This window comes from Lathyrus oleraceus, chromosome 1 (genome assembly GCF_024323335.1).
Source record: "Lathyrus oleraceus cultivar Zhongwan6 chromosome 1, CAAS_Psat_ZW6_1.0, whole genome shotgun sequence".
Classification (NCBI taxonomy): Eukaryota; Viridiplantae; Streptophyta; class Magnoliopsida; order Fabales; family Fabaceae; genus Lathyrus; species Lathyrus oleraceus.
The window spans coordinates 64,441,299-64,464,434 of record NC_066579.1 but is presented as its reverse complement, the minus strand read 5'-3'; the positions used below and the strand labels follow the sequence as shown (position 1 = coordinate 64,464,434).

At 38.1% G+C, this 23,136-nt stretch overlaps 1 protein-coding gene across 1 annotated transcript; it reads right to left on the bottom strand.

Annotated features, from left to right (window-relative positions):
• Nucleotides 1–7,915: 7,915 nt before the first annotated feature.
• LOC127091565 (uncharacterized) lies at nucleotides 7,916–8,383 on the bottom strand. The gene has a single exon (XM_051030236.1). It carries the CDS (start codon nucleotides 8,381–8,383, stop codon nucleotides 7,916–7,918), a length of 468 nt encoding a protein of 155 aa, XP_050886193.1.
• Nucleotides 8,384–23,136: the final 14,753 nt, after the last annotated feature.

Here is a 23,136-nt window from a genome sequence, read left to right as displayed (position 1 = left end):
ATTGCCCGTTGGCAGATGTTGTTATCTGAGTATGATATTGAGTATCGAGCTCAGAAGGCTATTAAAGGTAGTATCTTGGCTGACCACTTGGCACATCAACCAATCGAGGATTATCAGTCAGTTCAGTATAACTTCCCAGATGAGGTGATTCTGTATTTGAAAATGAAAGATTGTGATAAGCCTACACTCGACGAATGGCCAGAGCCTGGTTCCAGGTGGAGTATGGTATTTGACGGCGCTGTAAATCAGTATGGAAATGGTATTGAGGCAGTAATTATTACTCCTCAGGGCACATATATTCCTTTTACAGCAAGGCTAACTTTCAAATGCACGAATAATATGGCTGAGTACGAGGCCTGTATTATGGGATTGGAAGAATGCATTGATCTAAGGATCAAGCATCTTGATGTTTATGGTGATTCGGCCCTCGTTGTCAATCAGATCAAGGGTGAATGGGAGATGAATCAGCCTGGCCTCATTCCATACAGAGATTATGCGAGGAGGATTTCAACGTTCTTTACTGAGGTTGACTTCCATCATATTTCTCGAGATGAGAATCGGATGGCAGATGCTCTTACTACGCTTGCTTCAATGATTATGGTTAAATTGTGGAATGAAGTCCCCAATATCACCGTGATGCGCTTGGACAGACCAGCTCATGTATTTGCAGTAGAAGAAGTAAAAGATGATAAGCCGTGGTATTATGATATCAAGTGTTTCCTTCAGAGCCAGATTTACCCGCCTGGGGCATCTGTAAAAGATAGGAAGATTTTAAGGAGATTGTCAAGCAGTTTCTACCTCAATGGCGAAGTGCTTTACAAAAGAAATTTTGACATGGTTCTGCTCAGATGCGTGGATAGACACGAAGCAGGCCTGTTGATGACTGAGGTCCATGAGGGTTCATTTGGTACTCATTCCAATGGATATGCCATGGCTAGAAAGATGTTGAGAGCAGGCTACTATTGGCTGACAATGAAGTCTGACTGCTGCAAATTTATGAAGAAATGCCACAAGTGTCAGATTTTGGCTGATAAGATTCATATTCCCCCGACACTTTTGAATGTGATCTCATCACGATGGCCTTTCTCCATGTGGGGAATCGACATGATTGGCATGATAGAGCCGAAAGCGTCCAATGGACACAGATTTATTCTCGTAGCAATTGATTACTTCCCCAAGTGGGTTGAAGCGGCGTCGTATGCAAATGTGACCAGGCAGGTGGTCGTGAAGTTTATCAAGAATCAACTCATATGCCGATATGGTGTGCCAGATAAGATCATTACTGATAATGGATCTAACTTGAATAATAAGTTGATGAAAGAGCTGTGTAGTGAATTCAAGATTGCACATCATAATTCTTCTCCGTACGGACCCAAGATGAATGGGGCTGTTGAAGCTGCTAACAAGAATATCAAGAAAATTATCCAGAAGATGGTTGTTACGTACAAAGATTGGCATGAGATGCTTCCATTTGCTTTGCATGGATATCGTACATCTGTCCGCACTTCAACAGGGGCAACCCCTTTCTCTCTTGTTTATGGCATGGAGGCCGTACTCCCAATAGAGGTGGAGATCCCATCAATGAGAGTCTTGATGGAAGCCAAGTTGACTGATGCTGAATGGGTTTAGAGTCGTTATGACCAGCTGAACTTGATTGAAGAGAAGAGATTGACTGCCATGTGCCATGGTCAGTTATATCAGCAGAGAATGAAGAAAGCTTTTGATAATAAGGTCAAGCCTCGTGTGTTCCGAGAAGGTGACCTTGTGCTCAAGAAAGTCTTGTCTTTCGCGCCCGATTCCAGGGGCAAGTGGACTCCAAACTATGAGGGTCCGTATGTTGTTAAGAGAGCCTTTTCAAGTGGTGCTTTGATACTTACAACAATGGATGGGGAGGATTTCACTCGTCCTGTGAATTCAGATGCAGTCAAGAAATACTTCGCCTAAAAAAAATAAAAACTGAATAGCTCGCTAAGTTGAAAACCCGAAAGGGCGGCTTAGGCAAAAATGAGCGTCTCGGTGGATTGAAAACCCGAAAGGGCGGTCCAAGCAAAAGTTACAGACATGAAAAATGAATATAGGTATCCCGCTAGATTGAGTACCTCATCTTGGGGCAATCTAGGCAAAAATTAGGGATTTGGCAAGTAACTGCATCCTGACAAGACTTTGTTCTACAACTGTCGTCCATCAGAGATTCTTGCTCATTATCAACCAAAGCTTCAAATACATCGGATTCAGAATTGGTGGAGAAATGGTCATTATGTTTAATGTAGCCCTTTTCCAATATATATCACCAATTTCAAATTTGTAAAGATCTATGGAGTCTTGCCATTCGCAGACTACCATTCTATCAAATAAATTTGAGCCTTTTATCCAATTATTGGCACTCTTATCTATTTCTATTCAACAAATGTTTTGCATGTTTTGATTGAGAAAATATCATTGTTTTAAACAATCAAATTTTTCATAATTTGTTTTTAAACAAAGTGAACATTCACAATGACGAAAGGATACTTAGGAGCTCCTCAGTGCTCTCCCAAGGGTGGTACGATCCCCAACAGGGTAAGATTTTTGTCCATATTCCTGGCATGACTACATATCCTCCCTCCGGAACGTTTTTGTGGTTTATCCTACCAAGTGGATTGCTTGTTGAGAGTCACCTCTCTTCCCTTCAGCAGAGTAGCAATCTTTCTTCCTTAGCAGCTTGGATCTCTTTGGGCAAGAGCGGTATTTGGTGGTTGATCCCGATAAATCCTTTATCTCCTCGGATAGATTCCCTAGTAGAGTTGTTGGTGTGGTGGACCTTGTCTGTGATAACTCTCGTCCCCAACTGGAATGATTGATGATTCATCCCTTGCAGAGTTCTTTGCTTCCTGGTATCTCTGATCCCCAGCAGATTGGATACTCCCCGGTGAACTTAGCTTTCTCTCTTGAGATGTAGTACCGGGTGGTTGATTCCTGGACCTGGTTGTGTTAGATATGTCTGTCTGTCAGCATACATCATACATAAACCACGCATATTCATGCATAATTATAACATTCAGATATTCATGTTGCATTCTTTTCCATATATCGTTGTTTGTTGTCTCTTGCTATTTGGTGATATATTTCCCCAAGCAGATGTGTGTGTCTGATCTCTCCATATAGAGTCAGCTCCATAAGCAGAAAGCGTCTATCCTTTCTTCCATATTCCCCACCGGGTTATATCCTCGTGGATGTTGATTGTTTTTGTTCCTTCCCAACACATATACTGGGATGGTTTTCCCCATTGAGTTATATCCTCACCGGGTCAAGTCTTGATTTGGTGTGCCTATCTAGTTTGATCCTAGATCGGTCTCTTGAGACTCTTTTCCTATTTCCCCGTGGTAAATGAATAATTGCTCAATAATTAGTAATTATTATCCCCGGCGGAGTCTGTGTTTCTCTACCCTCATACCGGTAGTTGTAAACCTTATTTCTTCCCTTTTTGCAGAGTAACTATTTTTGCTCATCTTTAATTGGTGACAGTTATCTTCATCCAATATTCGGTGATGATATCCCCTCATCTGCTTGGATAATTGCCCTGATTACGCAATTTATCCCCAGCGGGTCATCTCTCGTCCACCTTGTTGTTGTTGGTAACGATTGTTTCTCCCCTGAATTGGTCATCATTATATACCTAGTTTCGATGTCCCGATGCCTTTTCTTTTCGGTCGATTTATCCTTTATTAACCCAGTAACCGGTTGTGGATAATCGTCCATGCGAGTATATTATCTACGTTCTGACGGTAATAGATAGTATATCTCATGCACTCTTTGGCTGAAGCCTTTTGTTCTTCCCCAGTTGAGTAAGATTCGTATCCCCTTTGTGGAGTCGAATATCCATCCTGTAATCGAGTTTGCTTTTAGCCCTCTTTTGGATGATGAGTGTTTTGGGAATATTCCCCAATTCACGCCTTGGTTGGTCACCTATTATATGCCCAGTAACCGGTATCCCTGGTGTTCCTTCCTCTCTGCTCCCTATTATGACTGTTTGTCCCCTGTGGAGTCAAAATCCCTGAGTTGAAGTATACCTTTTAGGTTTTCCTCAGACGCTTTGAAGTTTTGATATCTCTCACCCTTATACCGATATTGGATATTCATCTCTTCCTGAGCATGTTGTATCTCTCACCCTCAAACCTAGCATTCAGATCACATGTCTCTTTGAGCTTATTACCCAGTAACCGGTAATACCTCGTCCCGCTGCTTCCCCAGGAGTGCCCTTGTGGACATCCCCAGCGAAGTCCCTTAGTGGATTGTTTTCATCCAAATTTTATCTGAAGTATCCGCTGTGGATAGTTTTTTGTTGTATTGGCATATTCCCCAATACATGCATCTTCGAGTCAGCTTGAGTCTTTCCATTGGATCTTTTCCCTTTGGAATTCTGTTCCCCACGCTTTGAGTCGTGACCTGCTCGCGCATTTTTATCCATTTTCTATCCCCAGGGTCTTGGTCCCATGGAGTGAATTGCTCATATGGATTATCAGTGGCTTCTGATTTCTTTGCTTTTGTGGACACATATCTCCACAGAGTGCTACCATTTTTCATACCTACATTTGCATCATGAGGTCTCTTAGGGACCAAAATTCGTCTCTTTGTTATTATTTAAGCCCATTCTACCCCGTCGAGACGAAGATTTTAACCTTCACTTCTCCGGCTAGAATGACCTTAAATAGGGGCATTTGTAAGACCCTAATTTTGACCCTAATATCCCTCATGGCATCATAACATTGCATTTGCATTGCCTCAAGGATCTTTAGCATCTTGGTTCCCTTTGCCTTTGGGTGGGACTCCTTGTGATTGGTTTGAGATCACCAAGCATGCTTGAATTATACATCATTGTTTCTCTTACTTTTGTGTACTAACCAAAAGCACAAAAATGTGTCACTAACATCTTTTGTTTGAAGCTTGAGTATCATCCAAGACACTTTATGGGTTCTATTTAGATGATCAGTCAACACAAGGGAATGGCTTGAGATACTTCTAACAGGTTCAAATGGGGTCTATTGGTCAGTCAAAACGTTAATCTTGAAGGAGCAAAAGTTTGTTCATGAGCTGTCATGCTCGCTAGGCGAGCAGAATCGGTCGCCTAGCGAGTCCCAAGAAAAGCCACCAAAATCACCTACGCTCAGAGGAATTTCTTGTACCTGTCATGCTCGCTAGGCGAAGCCCACGTGTTTAAAAAAAATAAAAAACAAAAAAAAACAAAAAAAAAAGAACGAGAAAAAAAAACAAAAAAAAAGAACGAAAAACGAAAAAAAAAACGAAAAACGAAAAAAAAACAAATAAATAAATAAATAAATAAATAAAATATAACAGAAAATTTTTGGAGTTGGGCCTCTCTCATTTGAGCCCACAGGTCCACAAAAATCAGGTTATAAATTCAGAGTTTCAGTGAAACAAAATTAATTTTTATTCCTATTACCCTGGCAGGGAAAAAGATAGTGAGAGAAGAGCTAACAGAGTTCAAAGCAACCTCCAGAGACTAAAGGGAACTCATCGGAAAAGAACCAATTCCCTCTCATATAAACCCTCAGATTGCTTTGCAAACCCAATCGGGCCATTCAGTTTCATTCGATCTCTCCAGTCAGGTTTGCCTTATTCCCATTACTTTATGCTTTTAATTTGAATGCTCTGAATGTATGAGGTATTATGGGTGAATTTGATACCCTTTTGGTGCATGTGTTTGACAAGAGGTTTAGGCCTCCTACCCTTGGTTGCTTTTTGTGAGCTTTTTGTGAATTTTAATGGCATGATTCATGTGGTTACATTTTGATTTGGGGGCAACTCTTGATTACCCTATCCTGTTTGCTCTAACCTGTTTTGTGTTTGTTATGACATTGTTTTCTCCTAATTCCGTCATATTAATCTAACCTGTTTGTTGAGTTTCTGTGAGGGCTCACATATTCTTGCAGGGATAGCTTACTTGGTGTTCCACTTTATTTGTGGGGTACCACCTGGAGGTTTATTCCGATTACCTGTACTGACTCACTTTCTTTGATGGTGCTAGCTTGAGTGATCTCTGTGTTTCTTATCTCTCTAATTGTTGTTACTTCGGATCTTTATCCGTACGGTACATCTCTCGATCCCTTTACTTTTCCCGCATGTTACCGATTTCATAGGTTTCATATAGCCTCTCGTGGCATGTCATTTAAGGTAGCGCGGTTCTTTCATCTAGGACTGCCTTTTTGCATGAGCATCCCTAAACACCCCAAACTCATTGATTTTCTTTTCCTAAGAACACGTTATCTCCTTCTACTATAGGCGAGTAAGTCTCCAAAGGTCGAGCATCCGGTAGATTGCATAGTAGCGTCGTTCACCCTAAAACACAACCCTTACCCCATAGGTGGTCGAACTACGTTTTGCTCTAATTTTCATCCCAGATGAGATACGTAGGCATAAGACGCGATGTCTTAGCGAGCACACTCCTCTTTAACCCATAGGTAGCCGAGCTACGAAGACTCTAATTCTCAGATTCAGATGAGATACGTATGTAGTGGATGCGACGTCCGTGCGAGTCATTTTCTTTTGACCCTTCTTTTAGTAAGTAGTACATTAGATAAACATACACGTTTTTCTCATCCCTTCAATCATGTTAGCACAAATAAATTTTCAAAAAAAAAAACAACAACCTTTGCAACAAATGTGAAAAGGGCTCCCTAGGAGTACCTAGGATGTTTTGGGTGCCTAATACCTTCCCATTGCATAACCAACCCCCTTACCCAGATCTCTGACATTTTTACTAGTTTTTGATTCGATAAAACTTTTAGGTTTTTGTTCGCTTTCTAACCATTCCTTTGGATAAATAGAAGTGCGGTGGCGACTCGACTTGTATGATTTACCTTGGATTTAGTCAATATCTCTAATGGTAACGAATACCCCGCTACACTACCAAATAGTTCGCATAGTCTGTGAACCATGGGATACCAGTAACAGCCAAGAGGTGTTCATTAGCAAACTCATCTTTAATAAGACGTTTCTCTTCATTTTCTTCAATTGTAGACATCCGAGATAAGTGATCCACAATAGTGTTTTCACGTCCCATTTTGTTCCGGATTTCTAGATCAAACTCCTGAAGGAGTAGGATCCATCTCAATAGTCTTCGCTTTCATTCCTATTTAGCAAATAAATACTTCAAAGCAACATGGTAAGTATAAGCAACTATTTTAGATCCTAATAGGTATGACGTGAACTTGTCAAAAGCATAGACTACTGCTAGCAACTCATTTTTCATAGTTGTGTAATTTATCTGAGCAGGATTTAAGACATGACTCGCATAATAAATCACATGTAACAACTTATCTCTTCGTTGTCCTAATACTACCCCTATCGCAATGTCACTAGCATCACACATGATCTCGAAAGGTAGAGACCAATCGAGGGCAATCACTACAGGAGTTGACCCCAACTTACTCTTCAATGTTTCAAACACATCGACACATTCTTTATCAAACACGAACGACTTGTCTTTCACAAGAAAACCAGTCAATGGTTTAGCTATTTTAGAGAAATCTCTTAAGAACCTGTGGTAAAAACCTGCATGTCCCAAGAAACTTCTGATGCCCTTCTCATTCACTGGAGGTGGGAGATTTGATATTACCTCCACTTTTGCCTTGTCAACTACTATTCCCCTATGGGAGATTTTATGCCCTAAGATTATGCCTTCATGCACCATAAAATGGAATTTTCCCAATTGAAAATCAAGAGATAGGTTAGTTAAACAATTATCAAAAGAAAAGTCGAAGACAGAAAAATCATCCATGAACACTTCAATATGCTTTTCAAGCATGTCAACGAAATTGGATGTCATACATCTTTGAAATGTAGCGGGTGCACTACACAACCCAAATGGAATTCTTCTATAGGCAAAGATACCATATGGACAGGTGAATGTTGTCTTTTATTGATCATCAGGAGCTACTGCGATCTGATTATATCCCGAATATCCATCCAGGAAAAAATAGTAGTCAAGACCAACCAACCTTTCCAACATTTGATCAATAAATGAGTGAGGAAAGTGGTATTTTCTCGTTTCAATGTCCAACCTTCTGTAATCTATGCACACTCTCCAGCCAATGTCAGTTCTTGTGGGAATTAACTCATTTTTTTCATTTATGATGACAGTTATTCCCCCTTTCTTAAGTACCACATGTATGGGACTCACCCATGAGCTATCAGATATAGGGTAAATAAGACCCGCATCTAACAACTTCAAAAATTCTTTACGAACCACTTCTTTCATGGTTGGATTAACTCTCCTTTGTCGTTGGACAACTGGCTTAAGATCATCTTCCATCAGTATCTTGTGCATGCAAACTGTAGGACTAATACCCTTTAAATCTTCGATTTCCCACCCAATAGCACTCATGTGTTTTTTAAGTACTTGGATGAGTTTTTCTTCTTGGAAGCTTTTGAGACTAGAATTTATGATAGCTGGGCATCTCTCATCAATGTCCAGAAAAACATATTTGAGATGCTCGGGTAGTTGTTTCAACTCCGTACCCTTCTTGATTTCTTGATTTTCTTCTCTTAATTGCGGTGGCCTTAAATCCTCCCACCGACGTGGTTTGGATCTAATCTACTGAGGTTGTTCTTCCATCATAGCTAGCAATTCAGATTCTATCTCATCTTTCTCTTCATCATTTTCAAAAATTGACGGGCTCAAAACCCATTCTAACAGTAACTGTGGTGTCTTCATTAGACTGTTTTGAGCAATCACTTGATCTATGACCTCTATAGTATTACTTGTACCAATATCATTTTTGTATTTCATAGTGTTTCGGACATCAATATTCAATTCTTTATCATATACTTTTAGAGTCATTGTCCATTCTTCTATATTTATCGTACATCTTCCCGTCTCTAGATATGGTCTGTCTAAAATGAGAGGAATCTCATAATCTTCAGGCATTTCAAGAATCACAAAGTTTACCGGGAACAAAAATTTGTCTATCTTCACCAGAACATCTTCCACCACAACATAAGGTCGCTTAACTGAGTGATCCAAAAACTGTAGTGTCATTCTAGTATCTCTAACCGTGCCAATTCCCATTTTTTTGTTAATAGATAAGGACATCAAACTGACACTAACCCCCAAATCAATAATCTCCTTTTTTGAAAGTTCTATTTCCTATAGTACAAGGAATAGTAACTGAACTTATGTTCTTATTTTTTACTGGTATCTTCATCCCTTGCAAAATATCACTACAAGTTTATGTCAATAGGCCAGGCTCAGTGTTGGTGGGGTATTTCTTTGAGATGATGTCTTTCATGAATTTGGTGTATAAGGGAATTGTAGCGGGAAATTCATGATCATTCGCCACCACGCTTTTATTGTTTCCAAGGGAAAAGCGAAAAAGTACGAACAAAACCCAAATAAGTAAGAGATTTTTCAAATAAAAACTAATAAAAGTTAGAGATCACAGGTAAGGGGGTTAGTTACACAGAGGGAAGGTGTTAGCACCCAAAGTATCCTAGGAACTCCTAGGGAGCCCTTTTTGTGTGCATATGTATTTTGTACAAAGTGATGTTACAAACAAATAGAATCGGGGGATGAGAAAAGAATTCATTAATTATATTTTTTGTGTTTGACAAGACCTTCGGTCTTGTGCCTACGTACCAACATAAAAATGAGGGATCAAAACCTCATAGTTCGTGCTATAAATTTCAAAATGAGTGTGTTGGTTTTAGCAAAATTTAAGTTTGAAAGGCACAAAGGCCTGAAAATGGTTTGAATGGGTTAGTTCTTTTTTCTTTTTGAAAATTTAAGTCAAGTATATTTAAATTTATTTACAAGTTTGATTTTAGAAAATAAGTTTGAAAATGCAATGGCATAAGGCCAAAGTTTATATCTCTTTGTAAAAATGATCAAAGTTTAGAACAAAAGTAGTTCACACAAATAAGTTTTTGAAAATGGAGGGAGAGATTTTGAAATTAAAGAAATGGGGAGAAGATGAAGACACTATCTTATGCATAAAAATTAATAGTTTAGAGTTGAAAAGATCTGACCAAATGGGTAGCAATCCAATAGACAAGTATGTCAATAGAAACCTAGAATTCCCTTGGACTTTTAGAATCAAACAAGACACAAATGCACAATTATATCAATCTTGAAGAGCAAAGGCATCAAATATAGATGGTCTCATCCAAGTTTATCCACTTCATGATCTTCTTCAAAATAACCCATGTAGCAGATGAATTCCACAAGTCACAAGTTCAACAAACAACTTAACAATGATCAATGTTGTAGATGAACTGGAGAGATCTTGAATGATGTATCAGAGGAATTTCAAATTGCAAGCACTTGGTTCTTCACAAATTGGCATTGGCCAAGTCCATTTAGCAAAGGAATGTTGCCTAAGTTCTTAGTCCAATTGGTCCACAGATTAAGTCAACAGTCCAGTCAAAAGTCTTTTAGGGTTTTTGTTATTATTATGCACATTAATGGTCAAAGACCACACAAACAGGCAAAGTATACACAAACAAAATATATCGCACAAAATGGTCCAAGTGGACAAAGTGAAAATTGCATTAACATAAACAATTAGAATGGTATGTATAATGACAAATGAAATAAAGTGCTAAAATTAAATTGCATTAAAGTAAAAGCTTTAAATTAAAAGTCAATGGTTAGTAAGTTAGAGGTTAGTTTTGTTTTGATTTTCATTTCAAGACATTCTTTGAAGAACACTCAACCCACTTGCCACAAGCATGGATCCTTGAACCAAAACATCTTCCAAAGGAAGGAAAGAAGGCCAAGTTTCCACACAATACCATGGAAGAGGGGAAACTTACAATCTCACTAACTAGAATGCTTATGCCTTTTATGTCACAAATTTAGCGCTATGTTAAGCAATCGTAATTGGACTCATGTAGAAGTCACAACTATTTGAGGCCAAGCAATAAACTTTTGGTATTAATGCATGTTGGAGACATAGTATTATGAACTATGCTCATTAAACATACCACACACAAAAATATGAAAAAGGAGTGGCCTAATCTCATCCATACTCATGTTAATCTTTCAATAAACTAGCATTAGGACTTTGAGATGTCATTGGCCAAATGGAAATGAAAGAATGGAGAAGGGGAATTAGATGAAGAAGGAAAGGGATGAATGCGATCACAAATTGGTCAAAGGAGGACTTTTACCAAACTAATATCATTCATTCATTTTGGGAGATGGAATATACATTACATCAATCCCCTAAACCCAATGATATTAACTTGACAAAGTCAAATCAACCTTGACCAAGGCCCAACAACAAACAATAAACTCAAAGAAGTCAATAAAAAATGGTCAACACAATTTAAATGACATCTATTCAATTAAAAATAATAAAATAATTTATTAAATCCAAATATGTTTTGTCCAATTCCTAAAATCTCATCAAAACACCAAAGAAATGGCCATGAGATTTATCATAGGTCAAACAAGGTCAAAGGACCTTGGAGAAAAAATTTCATAACTTTTGGACATTTAAAGATATTTTTAAACAATTAAAAACAAATGCAAAACCAAATAATTCATGAAAAATATTAATAATGATCCAAAAAATAGATTTAATTCAGAATATGAAAGAGAAAATATTTGAAAATATTTGGTGAAAGTCCCATATTTTTTGGATCAATATTGAATTTAATATGAATTATTGAAGAAAATGCAATTAAAACAAAAATCAGAAAATCCAAAAATACGTGGACCATCAGATCTCCCTCATTAATTGAGGTGGCAGATATGATGATCCAAAACACGCGCTCCACATACACCTGAGTCAACCGCGGGGCAAATGGAGTAATCACAAGGAACGATGTAGATTAGAACATGAGACTTAGATCAAGTGGTTCAAACACAAGATACATCATCACCAGAGCCAGAGCTCCGGTTGTCTTCCCCGATGAGCTTCATCGGACTGGTCAACATGAACCATAACCAAAAAAGAAAACAGGGACATGATCTTAAAGAAAAAACATCACTGAGCTCGAATCTAACCTCCAATTCTTCCAATTCCAAATATATTAAGAGATGTGTGGAATTGAAAAAAAAGGTACATGATCTGAGTTGCTTCAATTTGACCTCAAAGCAACTCAATCTTCTTGCCTATATTGGTAGGACTTCAGACAACCAAAGAATCAATGGAATTGAGCAATAAATTGAGAGAATTAAAGAGTTTAAAATTTATGCAAATTACCTTCAATGGAGGGTTGAACACGATGGATCTTGATCTGAATTGTGCTTGGCTTCACTTCAATTGCTTGCAGGAGAGGAATGGAAAGGTTTAGAAGCAATGGACTCCTGTAGTATTGAATTCCAAAAAAGTGGAGATTCAAGCTCAAATTCAAATGAATTTATTCGGGTTTTCCTATGAGAGTGAAGGGTTTTCAATGGAGATTCAAAGCTGGCGCAATGTGTGTGTTAATTCTGAGCATAAGGGCCTCAATTTATAGGGAAATCAAATGATATTTGCACACTCTCTCCACTTTCTAAATTTGGTAAAATGATGATGCCATGCTGCATGGGCACGCATAGGCCCATGAAATTATGGTTTGAAAGTCCAAATTGAAGACCAGATGCTTTGAAGATGGATTGGATTGCAAGGTACATGTGCATTGTTGTTTGAAATTGGATCCGTGCTAAATGATATCATCCTGTTAAAGCCATGCGCAGCCTATGCATTTCTCATCCAAAATGAATGAATTTGAGCTCTTTGGAGAGGTGAGATCAAGGCGAACAAGTTTTATGTTGAAGACTTTTTCATTTGGAGCTTGGAACTTGGAGAAATTTAAGTTGGAAGTTTGGAAAAATTTGACATATCAAAAATTTTCTAAGTGTCAAGCCATATGTCTCAACATTCCACCTTGCTTAACTTTTTATAGGAGTTTCAAATGAGAAAAGTGTCTGCATAAAAGTTGTAGCTATCTCAAAGACCTTAAACATGGTCACAAATTTCATGTCATTCGGATTTCAAATGATAGAGTTATGCATTTTTGAAGTTTGGAAAAATCACTTGATCAATGGTATAGGTCAAAGTGACCTATAATGTAGCCTCATATCACATACTCAAAAAAGTTGAATTGGCTCCCACTTCAAACATCAAAGTTTAACTAAAAACATTGAATTTTATTGTTCAACTTGTAAATCTTTTATATCATAAAAAATAAGCAATTTATGTCCTTGGGAAGTTGACTTTCAAATTAGGGTCTAGACAAAATGACCTATAATGTTTCAAGATAGAAAATGATTTTCCAAACAAAACTAGCTCTAGGTCCCAACATGAAAGTTGTTTGAAATGTCATTTAGAGTAAGTTTTCTCTTGGAATAATTTTTATATAATGAAAATTGTAGGAGATCGGGTCTAGGGAGACCCAGTTTTGATCAGATGAATTCATCTGGCCAACCACCATCAACCAACTTGCTAATTTCCAATTCTCTTCACTTTCTTGGCACATGGTAGATCATATATGCATAACATGATGAAATTTGAAGTTTCCCTTCAGAAATTTGATCAATTGGTGAGATAGCTTGTTGGAGAAGTTACTCAAGATACCCAATCAAACTAGGGTTTCCAAGGCAAATCACCCTCAAACTCTTGAAGCAAACTTGATCAATATAACATGTAGAGATCATTGGGACTCTTATACGATGTTCATAACCATTCTTGAATAAATTCTTGGTTGTGCTCTTTGTTCATGAGGGTCTCAAACCCTATATGTGATCTTGATGAATCAATGAGATCATGCCCTACCTACAAAAGAGTTAGGCAAATACAAAGACATATTTTTGGTATTTTAGTTAGTAAAATGATAATACAAGTATGGTATAATCACAAAGTGCTTGGTGACCTCTCCCAAAACAAACCTAATGAAGGAGGGGTAAGGAGGATACCAAGGTATGATCCAAATGCTAATGCTTATGATAGAATGCATGAGGGGTATTAGGGTCAAAATTGGGGTCTTACAACTTCCCCTATTTAAGGATATTCTAACTGAGGAGGTGAAGGTTAAAATCTTCATGTCGACTCAGCAGAATGGGCTTAAATAATAACACAGAAACAAATTTTGTTCCCTAAGAGACCTCATGATGCAAATGATATGAATGCAAAAGTTAATGCTCTATGGAAATATTGCCACAAAGGAAAAAAAGAATTAGAGAGAGCGAAAGTCTGCAGGAGTATAATGCATTTCATTAGGAAATCTCACTGGGGAGACAAAGACTCTGGGGGATAAAAAGGGGTTATGCGTAGGCCAGGCTACGACTTAAAACTATTGGGGGACTCGAGGAAATCCATATAACAATGGAAAGACTCAACTGGGGGAACAAAACATCTGCAGGAGATACGAATAAGTCAGGATAAAACTGAAGTACTCGGCTCGCGTAAGGGAAAACGATTTCACTAAGGAAATACGCGCTCAACTCAACTGGGGAAGAAATAGACTTCCACACAGGAGGAGTAGAAATTTATTATCTACTACCTGTTACTGGGTAAGGAGATAATAAAGATCTGAGAGAGAGGACATCCGTCATTGGTTAGGATGGACATATCAAGGATGACTCGCCGGGGACCGCCAGGAGGGAATATTCATTACTAGTTTTTGAGTAAGAATAACCTCGCTGGGGAAAACTGGAAAAGGAATAGGATTTACAACTACCGGTTACTGGGCAGAAGACCAAAGGTGAGAGTATCCGTCATCGGTTAGGATGAACATATAAAGGATAAACTCGATAGGGAAGAAAATTCGTCACCGGTTAAAGTGAACATATCAAGGATAGACTTTCCTAGGGATGTCAAGGAGGATACCCGTCATCGGTTAAGATGAACATGCCAAGGATATACCAACTGAACAAAAAGGGGAATTAGATCTACCGAAAACTAGATAGAAAACCGTCGAAGAGAGAATCCGTCACCGGTTAGGATGAACATATCAAGGATCAACTCTGCGAGGGGACAAAGCAGGATTTATAACTACCAGTTACTGGTTAGAAGACCAAATCAAAGAGAAAATATGTCACCGGTTAAAGTGAACATATAAAGGATAGACTCTGAAAAGGGGAGAAGAAATAGGGATTACATCTATCAGTTACTAGATAAAATACCAAAGGAGAGAAAATCTGTCACTGGTTAAAGTGATTATATCAAGGATAGACTCTGCACAGGTGAAAAGGTAGGATTTACAACTACCGGTTACTGGGTAGAAGACCAACAAGGAGAAGAAAATCTATCATCGATTAATATAAACATATCAAGGATTAACTTTCGGGGGACTCTACTGAGGAGATCAAAGGGTACTTTTGCCGAGTATTGGGCAAGAAGTAACGAACTGCAAACTAAGAAGAATATTACCAGTTACTGGGTAATAGATTCTTAGGGGACCATAATATCTATCTAGGAAAGAGCTAGAAAGAAACAATCAATCAAGACTCAACCCAATGAGGACATAACTCAAGGGGAATGGTTCCATCCAGATAAACAACTGGGAAGGAAACTGAAGTAATAATCATCCACGAGGAAACAACTCAGTGGGGAAGAGGAGAAAGGTTAAAGTCTTTCTTCCTAAGGGGATGAAACTCTACAATTGAGGGAGGACAGACACCAGATTTGGTATGGGGATAAGGTACCACCATAACAGAGAATGAGAATCTCAAACAAATCAAGTATGGAGATGCAGGATATGCAAATTATGAAATTATATGAATATATATGTATATGTATATATGATGATCATGCTGAAAAAATGATCACGAAGGATACAGAGATGTCGCAAAGAAATTGACCCACCGATAAAATCCTCGGTCAATCCACAAATCATGGAGACAAACTGCTTGAGAACAGAGAGATCAACATCCCAACGAGCTCAACCCTGGATGGGGAAAGAGGAGATCTGTTGGAAAGAGCAACATCAACTCCGTGGGGAATTTTAGGTCAACACTGTAGCGGTGTATTCGTCGCTATATGATCTATCAATTAAATCATAAGCTAAGAGATACATTGAAATTTCGAGTCGCCACCGCACTTTTATTTGTCCAAAGGACTGGCTAAAAAGCGAACAAAAACCTAAGAAGTTTTACACGTAGAAAACTAATAAAAAGATCAGAGATTCTGGGTAAGGGGTAAATTACGCAATGGGAAGGTGTTAGGCACCCACTACGTCCTAGGTACTCCTAGGGAGCCCTTTTCACACTTGTTATGCTAAATTGTTATTTATTATGACATAAAGATTGTGCAAACATGATTGGGATGATGAGAAAAGAATATACATTTTTTATTATTGGGTTTGAACGGATGAACCCGCTGCCTACGTACCTTCCATCAAAGGTAAGGATCAAAACGCCGTAGTTCGGCTAAAAGATTTCCAAAAGTGGGTTAGGTTCAATTTTAAACACAAACCCTAGGTCTTACGTTATCCACGGGAGAAAACTCAACCTTATATAAACAACAACGTCTACCATGTGAGAACAGCTTCAACTTGCCAGGGAGGGGTTAACCCTATAATAGGCAAGGAAGACTTACAATTCAATCACTAAAGACAGGAGGTGAGATTAACATCAACCACTAAGATAAATCAAACCTATAGCTCATGTATGAAAAACATTAACAATGGACAAAGCCAAAACAAGTGAATGGGTGAAGTTACTGATTATGATTATGAAAATGGAGTCAAAATATAATTAAGATTAATTCAAATAAGTATTATGAAATGGAGTTTGAAAAAAAGGTCAAGGACTTGGGTCCAGGTTTTTAGTTAGAAAACATGAAGATGTTTGCACAACACTTATGTCAAATTTGAAAGATAAAGTGTGAAAAAGTCTAGGACATAATGAATGATGAATGGATGAAGGTGGATAGTAAAACTTCTTAGAAGGTTCACCTCTTGAAATCATATAGCAGATGATTCAAGTGGGTCCTTTGGAATAGCAATGGATAATAATAAACAAACAAAGCAAAGAAAAGGCGGATACCGGATGCCAATCGATGGTCTTATACCAATCTCCTAAAACAGAACGGGATATCAGAGGCCACTCTATGGACTTACACTAATCTCCACAGGCAAAGAAATAAAAAGCGGATACCGGATACCAATAGATGGATTTACACCAGTCTCCTAAAACAGAATAGGATATCAGAAGCCACTCAATGGTCTTACACTAATCTCCTAAGAAGAAAACAAAGATGAGAAATGGAAGTTAACTGCCAATCTGTCTGGACTTAGGTTAACTCCACAGTATGGTCCTAGGAAATCCAATGCCACATCACAGGGACTTACAATGGATCCTCACATACAAGAACAAAAGCAACAATATGATCACAGGAATGCAAATGCCAACTTACAGGGACTTATAATTGCAACCTCTCATACAAACAGATAAAAACAAACTATGATCACAGGAAAACAGATGCCAACTTACAGGGACTTATAACTGCAACCTCACATACAACATCAAACAGATCATATTATGATCACAGGATAACAGATGCCAACTTACAGGGACTTATAACTGTATCCTCACATACAAACAGATAAACAGAAGATATGAGTGACCAATGAGGTCTTACACTCTATCCTTCCATATCATAGGAGCAAATGCCAAAGCAATGGACTTACAATTGTCCTCAATGGGTAAGCAACAATGATAGCACCACAAAGACAAATGAGATGATCACGCACTAATGGCAATTGATGATGATGATAAATGCATAACATACAAGCAAACAAGTGCATATGAAGCAATCAGTCAATCAATGAATATCAAACAGCACACTCTATAGCCAAACAAGAAGGGCTCACACAAGAGGGTTTGACTATGAAAGTCCACTGTAATGGGTGAAAGTCGCTCTTAACCTTGCCATTGAGAGGCTAAGGTGAAGCAGATGAAAAGGAGATGAGGGGTGTGCCTCATTGCTTCTATCCCTGATCAGGGAGAGCATCAAATAATAGAAAGTGGGGGAGTTCAGAAAGATGGAACTCTCTCCCCATTATTGACTCGATTGATCTTGGGTTTTTATCTCAATGCTTCAACCATGTAATGGGAGCAAAGAGAGGACACACTGAATAGTGGGGGATAGATTACTTATCCCTACCTTCCACCAATTGCCTTACTTGAAGGACTTTTCCTGCTTGGGACAATTTTAAACACACACAAGCATTGCCTCTTAAGGAGGACTTCAGACAGTTTGCCCGGTCAAATAACAGACCGGGTCTCCAGACTACATGAAGAAGAAAGGTTTATACCTCAAAGCAAATGCTAAATAGCAAAGCAAGCAATTTCAAAGAACTTAAACAACTAAAGTACCTGAAAAAGTCAAACTTATTAGTAAACAAGTCAACAGTTCAAACCAAAAGAAATGGATAAACAACAGTCAACCATAAACAGAGGTGCCAAGGCACAAAGCCAAACTCATATGAGTCACACCTACAAAACAAGGGTTAGCACAATATATATCATCCAACTCAATCAAATTTGAATGATCTTTGAGGCATTGGTGCTTAACCTGAAACAATAGCTCAATTGTAAGCTCAAAAGACCACTAGGACTAGCCTAGGGTCAAAGATGAAAGAAAAAAGTCAAACAGCAAAGAAAAGTCAACCAAAGTCAAGGTCAAACATTTAAGAAGCTATCACAATTGGATTCACAACCAAATCATGCATCATTGTCATTTCATGAACATTTGAAGTCAAAGTAAGGCAAATGAAAGCTCAAAGAAGTCAACAGAATGACTTGCATCAAAAGTCAACCCAAACATTCTCAAAAAATATCAAATAAATCACATTCAATCCTAACATCTAGCATGGCAAGCATGTCAAATTTCATGGAATTTGGATGAGAGGAAGGCAGTCAAGTAAAATCAAAAAGTCAAACCAAATTCAAGCATGCACAATGAAGGTCAACAAACATGGGTCAACTTCAAAAAATCATATCAAATTGAAAACAGAAGAGAAATGAATGAGATTAACACCAATGCAAAGTTCAAGGTGTCTAGTTATCACATATGAAATTTCATGGTCATACAATAAGATATGAGAATTTCACAAAAGATTTGGCAACATGTAGCACAAAAAGTCAACAAATGACTAAGCATGGAAGAAAATTCTCAAATAAATGGAAAACAGCATCATTAATTCCAGGAAAATTCATACACAAACTAGACATGTAAGATATCATTCATGCAAAATTTGGGGTCAATTGGATGTAAGGAAGCATGTGAACAAAAATTGGGAAAATGCATATCATTGGTGTGACACAAATTGTCACACCCTACTACAAAAATTCACAACTAGCAAACCACAAATGATAAATGCACAATCTTTATACCAAAATGAAGATGAATGAGTCTAGTTTCACCACAATAAATTTCAGGGCCAAAGGATGCATCATCATTATTTCACAAAAGAAATGGCAAAGGGTATCAATTTGGCATACATGTTAGGAAACCAATTATCAATTAAAATCCAGCCAATGAAAAATTAATTAAAAATCACAATTAAATACTAGACACATTCATGAACATTATGGAAAAAATCTCATGATTTTTGGATTTAATTTGAGTGAAATATGAATTGTGGAAGTTGATGATCAATTGGTAGCAAACATGAGCAAATAGCATGGCAAATGGTCAAAGCAAGGTCAAATGAATGGCAATTGTGTAAATACCCGCCTCACTAATTGAAGCTGTGCGTTTTGGGGGGAGAGAACGAAATGTTCTCATTGGCTGTTGCCAATGGAACAGTGCAGCTGGCCAATGGAGCCTCATGTTTTCTAGTTTTAGAAACCCTTAGGGTTTATGCAGCCATGGCAATCGACATAGATCATGAACAATAATCAACAAACAGCAACAAAAATCAATCATGGCAATGAGGTACATCATGTAACGAAAACAACAACAACAGCCAACAAGAGTCCAGGAAAGACACTAGGGTTTTAAAAAAAAAACAGCAGCAGGGTTTTAGCAGCAACATCATGTGTTCATCAACATCAAAAATGGACTTCCAACAAATATCGCATAAGCAGCAACATGTAACATGACAATCATGCAAAATTAAGCAGCCACGATCAAACACAACAAACACCAATCATGTGGATTTTCTGGGCAAGTGTAAGGTTGCAAAACAGCAGCAGGCATCATCATCTTCATCAAAACATTATCACTCGATATTCAAGCATCATGGTAAACAACATAGCAATTGATACAACCATGTTCATGCATATCTAAACAGCAACAAGCCACACGATTCATGCAAATTCTGGGCAAGTTTTAGGGTTCATCACAAACAGCATACATTCATTATTGCCATGCATTCGAAAATTTCAAAAACTCCCAGAAATTAATGGCAAGCACATCAACAGCATCATCAAACAACACACAATACAGATATGGTATCCATTTCCTCTAATTCATCATGACCAAACCAAATCGAGGGAAAATGCATTTGTACACAAAAATGAAAAACAAGATTTAACACAGCATGGTTCACCAATTCAAGTGATTCAAGTTGCACAATACTCAACAAGGTAGGAACTACACATGGCATGGCATTATTTTAAGAAAAGAGTTGGTCGAAAACCTTACTTGATTTGAAGAAGCTGGTGAAACAGGGCTTCTTTTGGTGATACAAGTGCAAACAGTTGAAGATTTTAGTTGGTGTTGGTGTACACTTGATGTAACTCAGCTCGAGCAACTCAATTTCCACTTGAAGCAAAGACTGCCATGGCTGTAGATTGGAGAAAACAGAGTTCCAAGAGGAGGTTCCAGCTGGGATTTAAGGGTTCAAGATGCTTCACAATGTTATCCAAATGATGAAGGAAGCAGGAATGCTCGGGTTCTTTCAAGGGTTTTGCAGAATTTTGTAAAAATGAGAAATGTTGATTGAGAGAGCAAGCAAGTTTTCTGTATGGTGGCTGTGATGTCTAGGGTTGGAAAATGCTGAGAATGAACTTTTATATTTCTGTTTAGCACTGCTAATCCATGTGCTAAGTTGATTTAGCTTAATGAAGACCAATTGCCATTTTGCTAATTTGTACCAAAGTGGATATGGAGGGTGCAAGCTGGCACGAATGGGCTTGGAAAACAGGTTGTAAACAAACCTTTTTCTTCTGCTGTTTGTTGTTTGTCAATTGGCTAACTTGTGTTGTTCAAAATGAAGTAATTGCATTCTTGCTAATTTGGAAAATGTGGAAAATGGAGGTGTATGTGCTGGTCGAATGGGCCTTGAAACCAGCTGCCAATGATCATTACTTATGCTGTTTTGTGGTCTGCTCATGCATTGTTAACTTGGTCTTGTTTAAATGATTCTATTTGCAAAATTTTGCCAACTTTGCACCTATGGAAATGGAGGGGTGAGGACTGCACAATCGGGCTTCAAAACAGGCTGTATATGACAATTGTGTTTGCTGTTTTTGGTCTCCTTATTGATTGCTAACATTGATTTGCTTATGTGAAGCCATTTGCAAGAATTGGCAAATTTGCATTTTGGTCCAAAATGATGGCATAATGGTGGTATGAACATGATTTAGGGCTTGGAGCAAGTTTCAAAAATGATTCTAAACATTTCCCAATTGGCCAAAGTGAGAAAAAGTCAAAGAATCAAAAAGTCAACTATGAGTCAAACTTGAATTTTAAATGAAATAGGTCCAAAAATGCCATTTTGATTGGCAAGGTTTTGATGAATGAAATTTATATTTTTGGAAAGAGGAGGAAAAATGTGGTTTGTAGGAAAAAACCCCACCAAATTTGGCCTTATGGTTCATGAGTTATGGCTCTTTGAAGTTCACAAATTTCTGAAATTGAATTGATCATATCTTGACAACCACACATGGGATTTGAGAGTTCTTGGACTTTTTGAAAATGGGAGAACAAGATCTTCAACTTTCATGTTGGGCAAAAATTCATTTGGAGCTTGTATCATGATGTAAGTTGAGGATCAAGAAGTTTCCATTTTTGGCAGTTGAAATTACAGGTCCACTTTCTATTTTGGGAAATTTCTGATTTTACTTCAAATTCTCCCATGATGAGGTTTGACATGATAGATGAGGCTTATACAAGCATGAATGAGCTCCTTCAAATCAATTCTATCCATCAAATCACTGATTAAATCCATAGTTGACCAAGTTTGACTTTTCTAGGGTTTTGCATGATTGAAGCATTTCTGATGAATTCCAAACCCTAATTCCTTGAGAACTTGACTTCAAATGGTGTCCCAAGATATATGAGCTCTTGATTATTGATCATGGTGCCCAAATTCTGCAAGAATGGCCACCATCCATTGCTTTGACTGACTGTTGACTGTCTTTGACCTAATTTCTGATGATTGCTTCAACTACAAGCAACAAGGTTAGACTGACAATATTTTTGTACTTTTTGGTTAGTAAACATATGAAAAGCAAAGACATACAAATGCAAGGCATGCTTGGTGATCAAGAAACACACTCACCAGGCAATCTACCCACTAGGAGGGAAACTAGGGCATGCAATGATCCTTGAGGCCATGATATGATATGATATGGGCCATGAGGGATCTTAGGGCCCAAAATTGGGGTCTTACAGATGCCCCTATTTAAGGTCATTCTAGCCGGAGAAGTGAAGTTTAGAAATCTTCATCTCGACGCGGTAGAATGGGCTTAAATAACAGTAATGAGACAAATTTTGGTCCCTAAGAGACCTCATGATGCAAATGTATGCATGCAAAAGACACAAATTCTGTGGGGAATATGATTCACACAGAAGAAAAGACGATCCATCGGAGTAATACACTCACCAGGAACAGAGACTCTAACAAGACTCCATGGGGATAATAAAAGAAAAAGGAATGTGTGAACAATACACGACTCCAAACTGGGGAAGATAAAACTGACATAACGTGATCAAAACACGACTCTGATTAAGGAAAAACAGAAAACAGACAGGAGAACTCACTGGGGAGTGAAGGACTCACACTGGGGAAAAGAATTCCAAAGGAAAATAAATCCATTGGAGAGACACAAGCTGACTCCTGAGGGAGAAGCAACAGGAAAGACTTCACTGAGGAAGCACCAAAGAAACAGAGGTGTTACCGGATATGAGGGTAACAAACTCAGGAAAATCTGACTCCACAGGGGGACCGAGGTCATAATAGGGAGCAGAAAGGAAG

Coding starts and splice junctions, on each gene's coding strand:
- LOC127091565 (XM_051030236.1), bottom strand. CDS start 8,383: ATGAGTGCTATTGGGTGGGAAATCGAAGATTTAAAGGGTATTAGTCCT.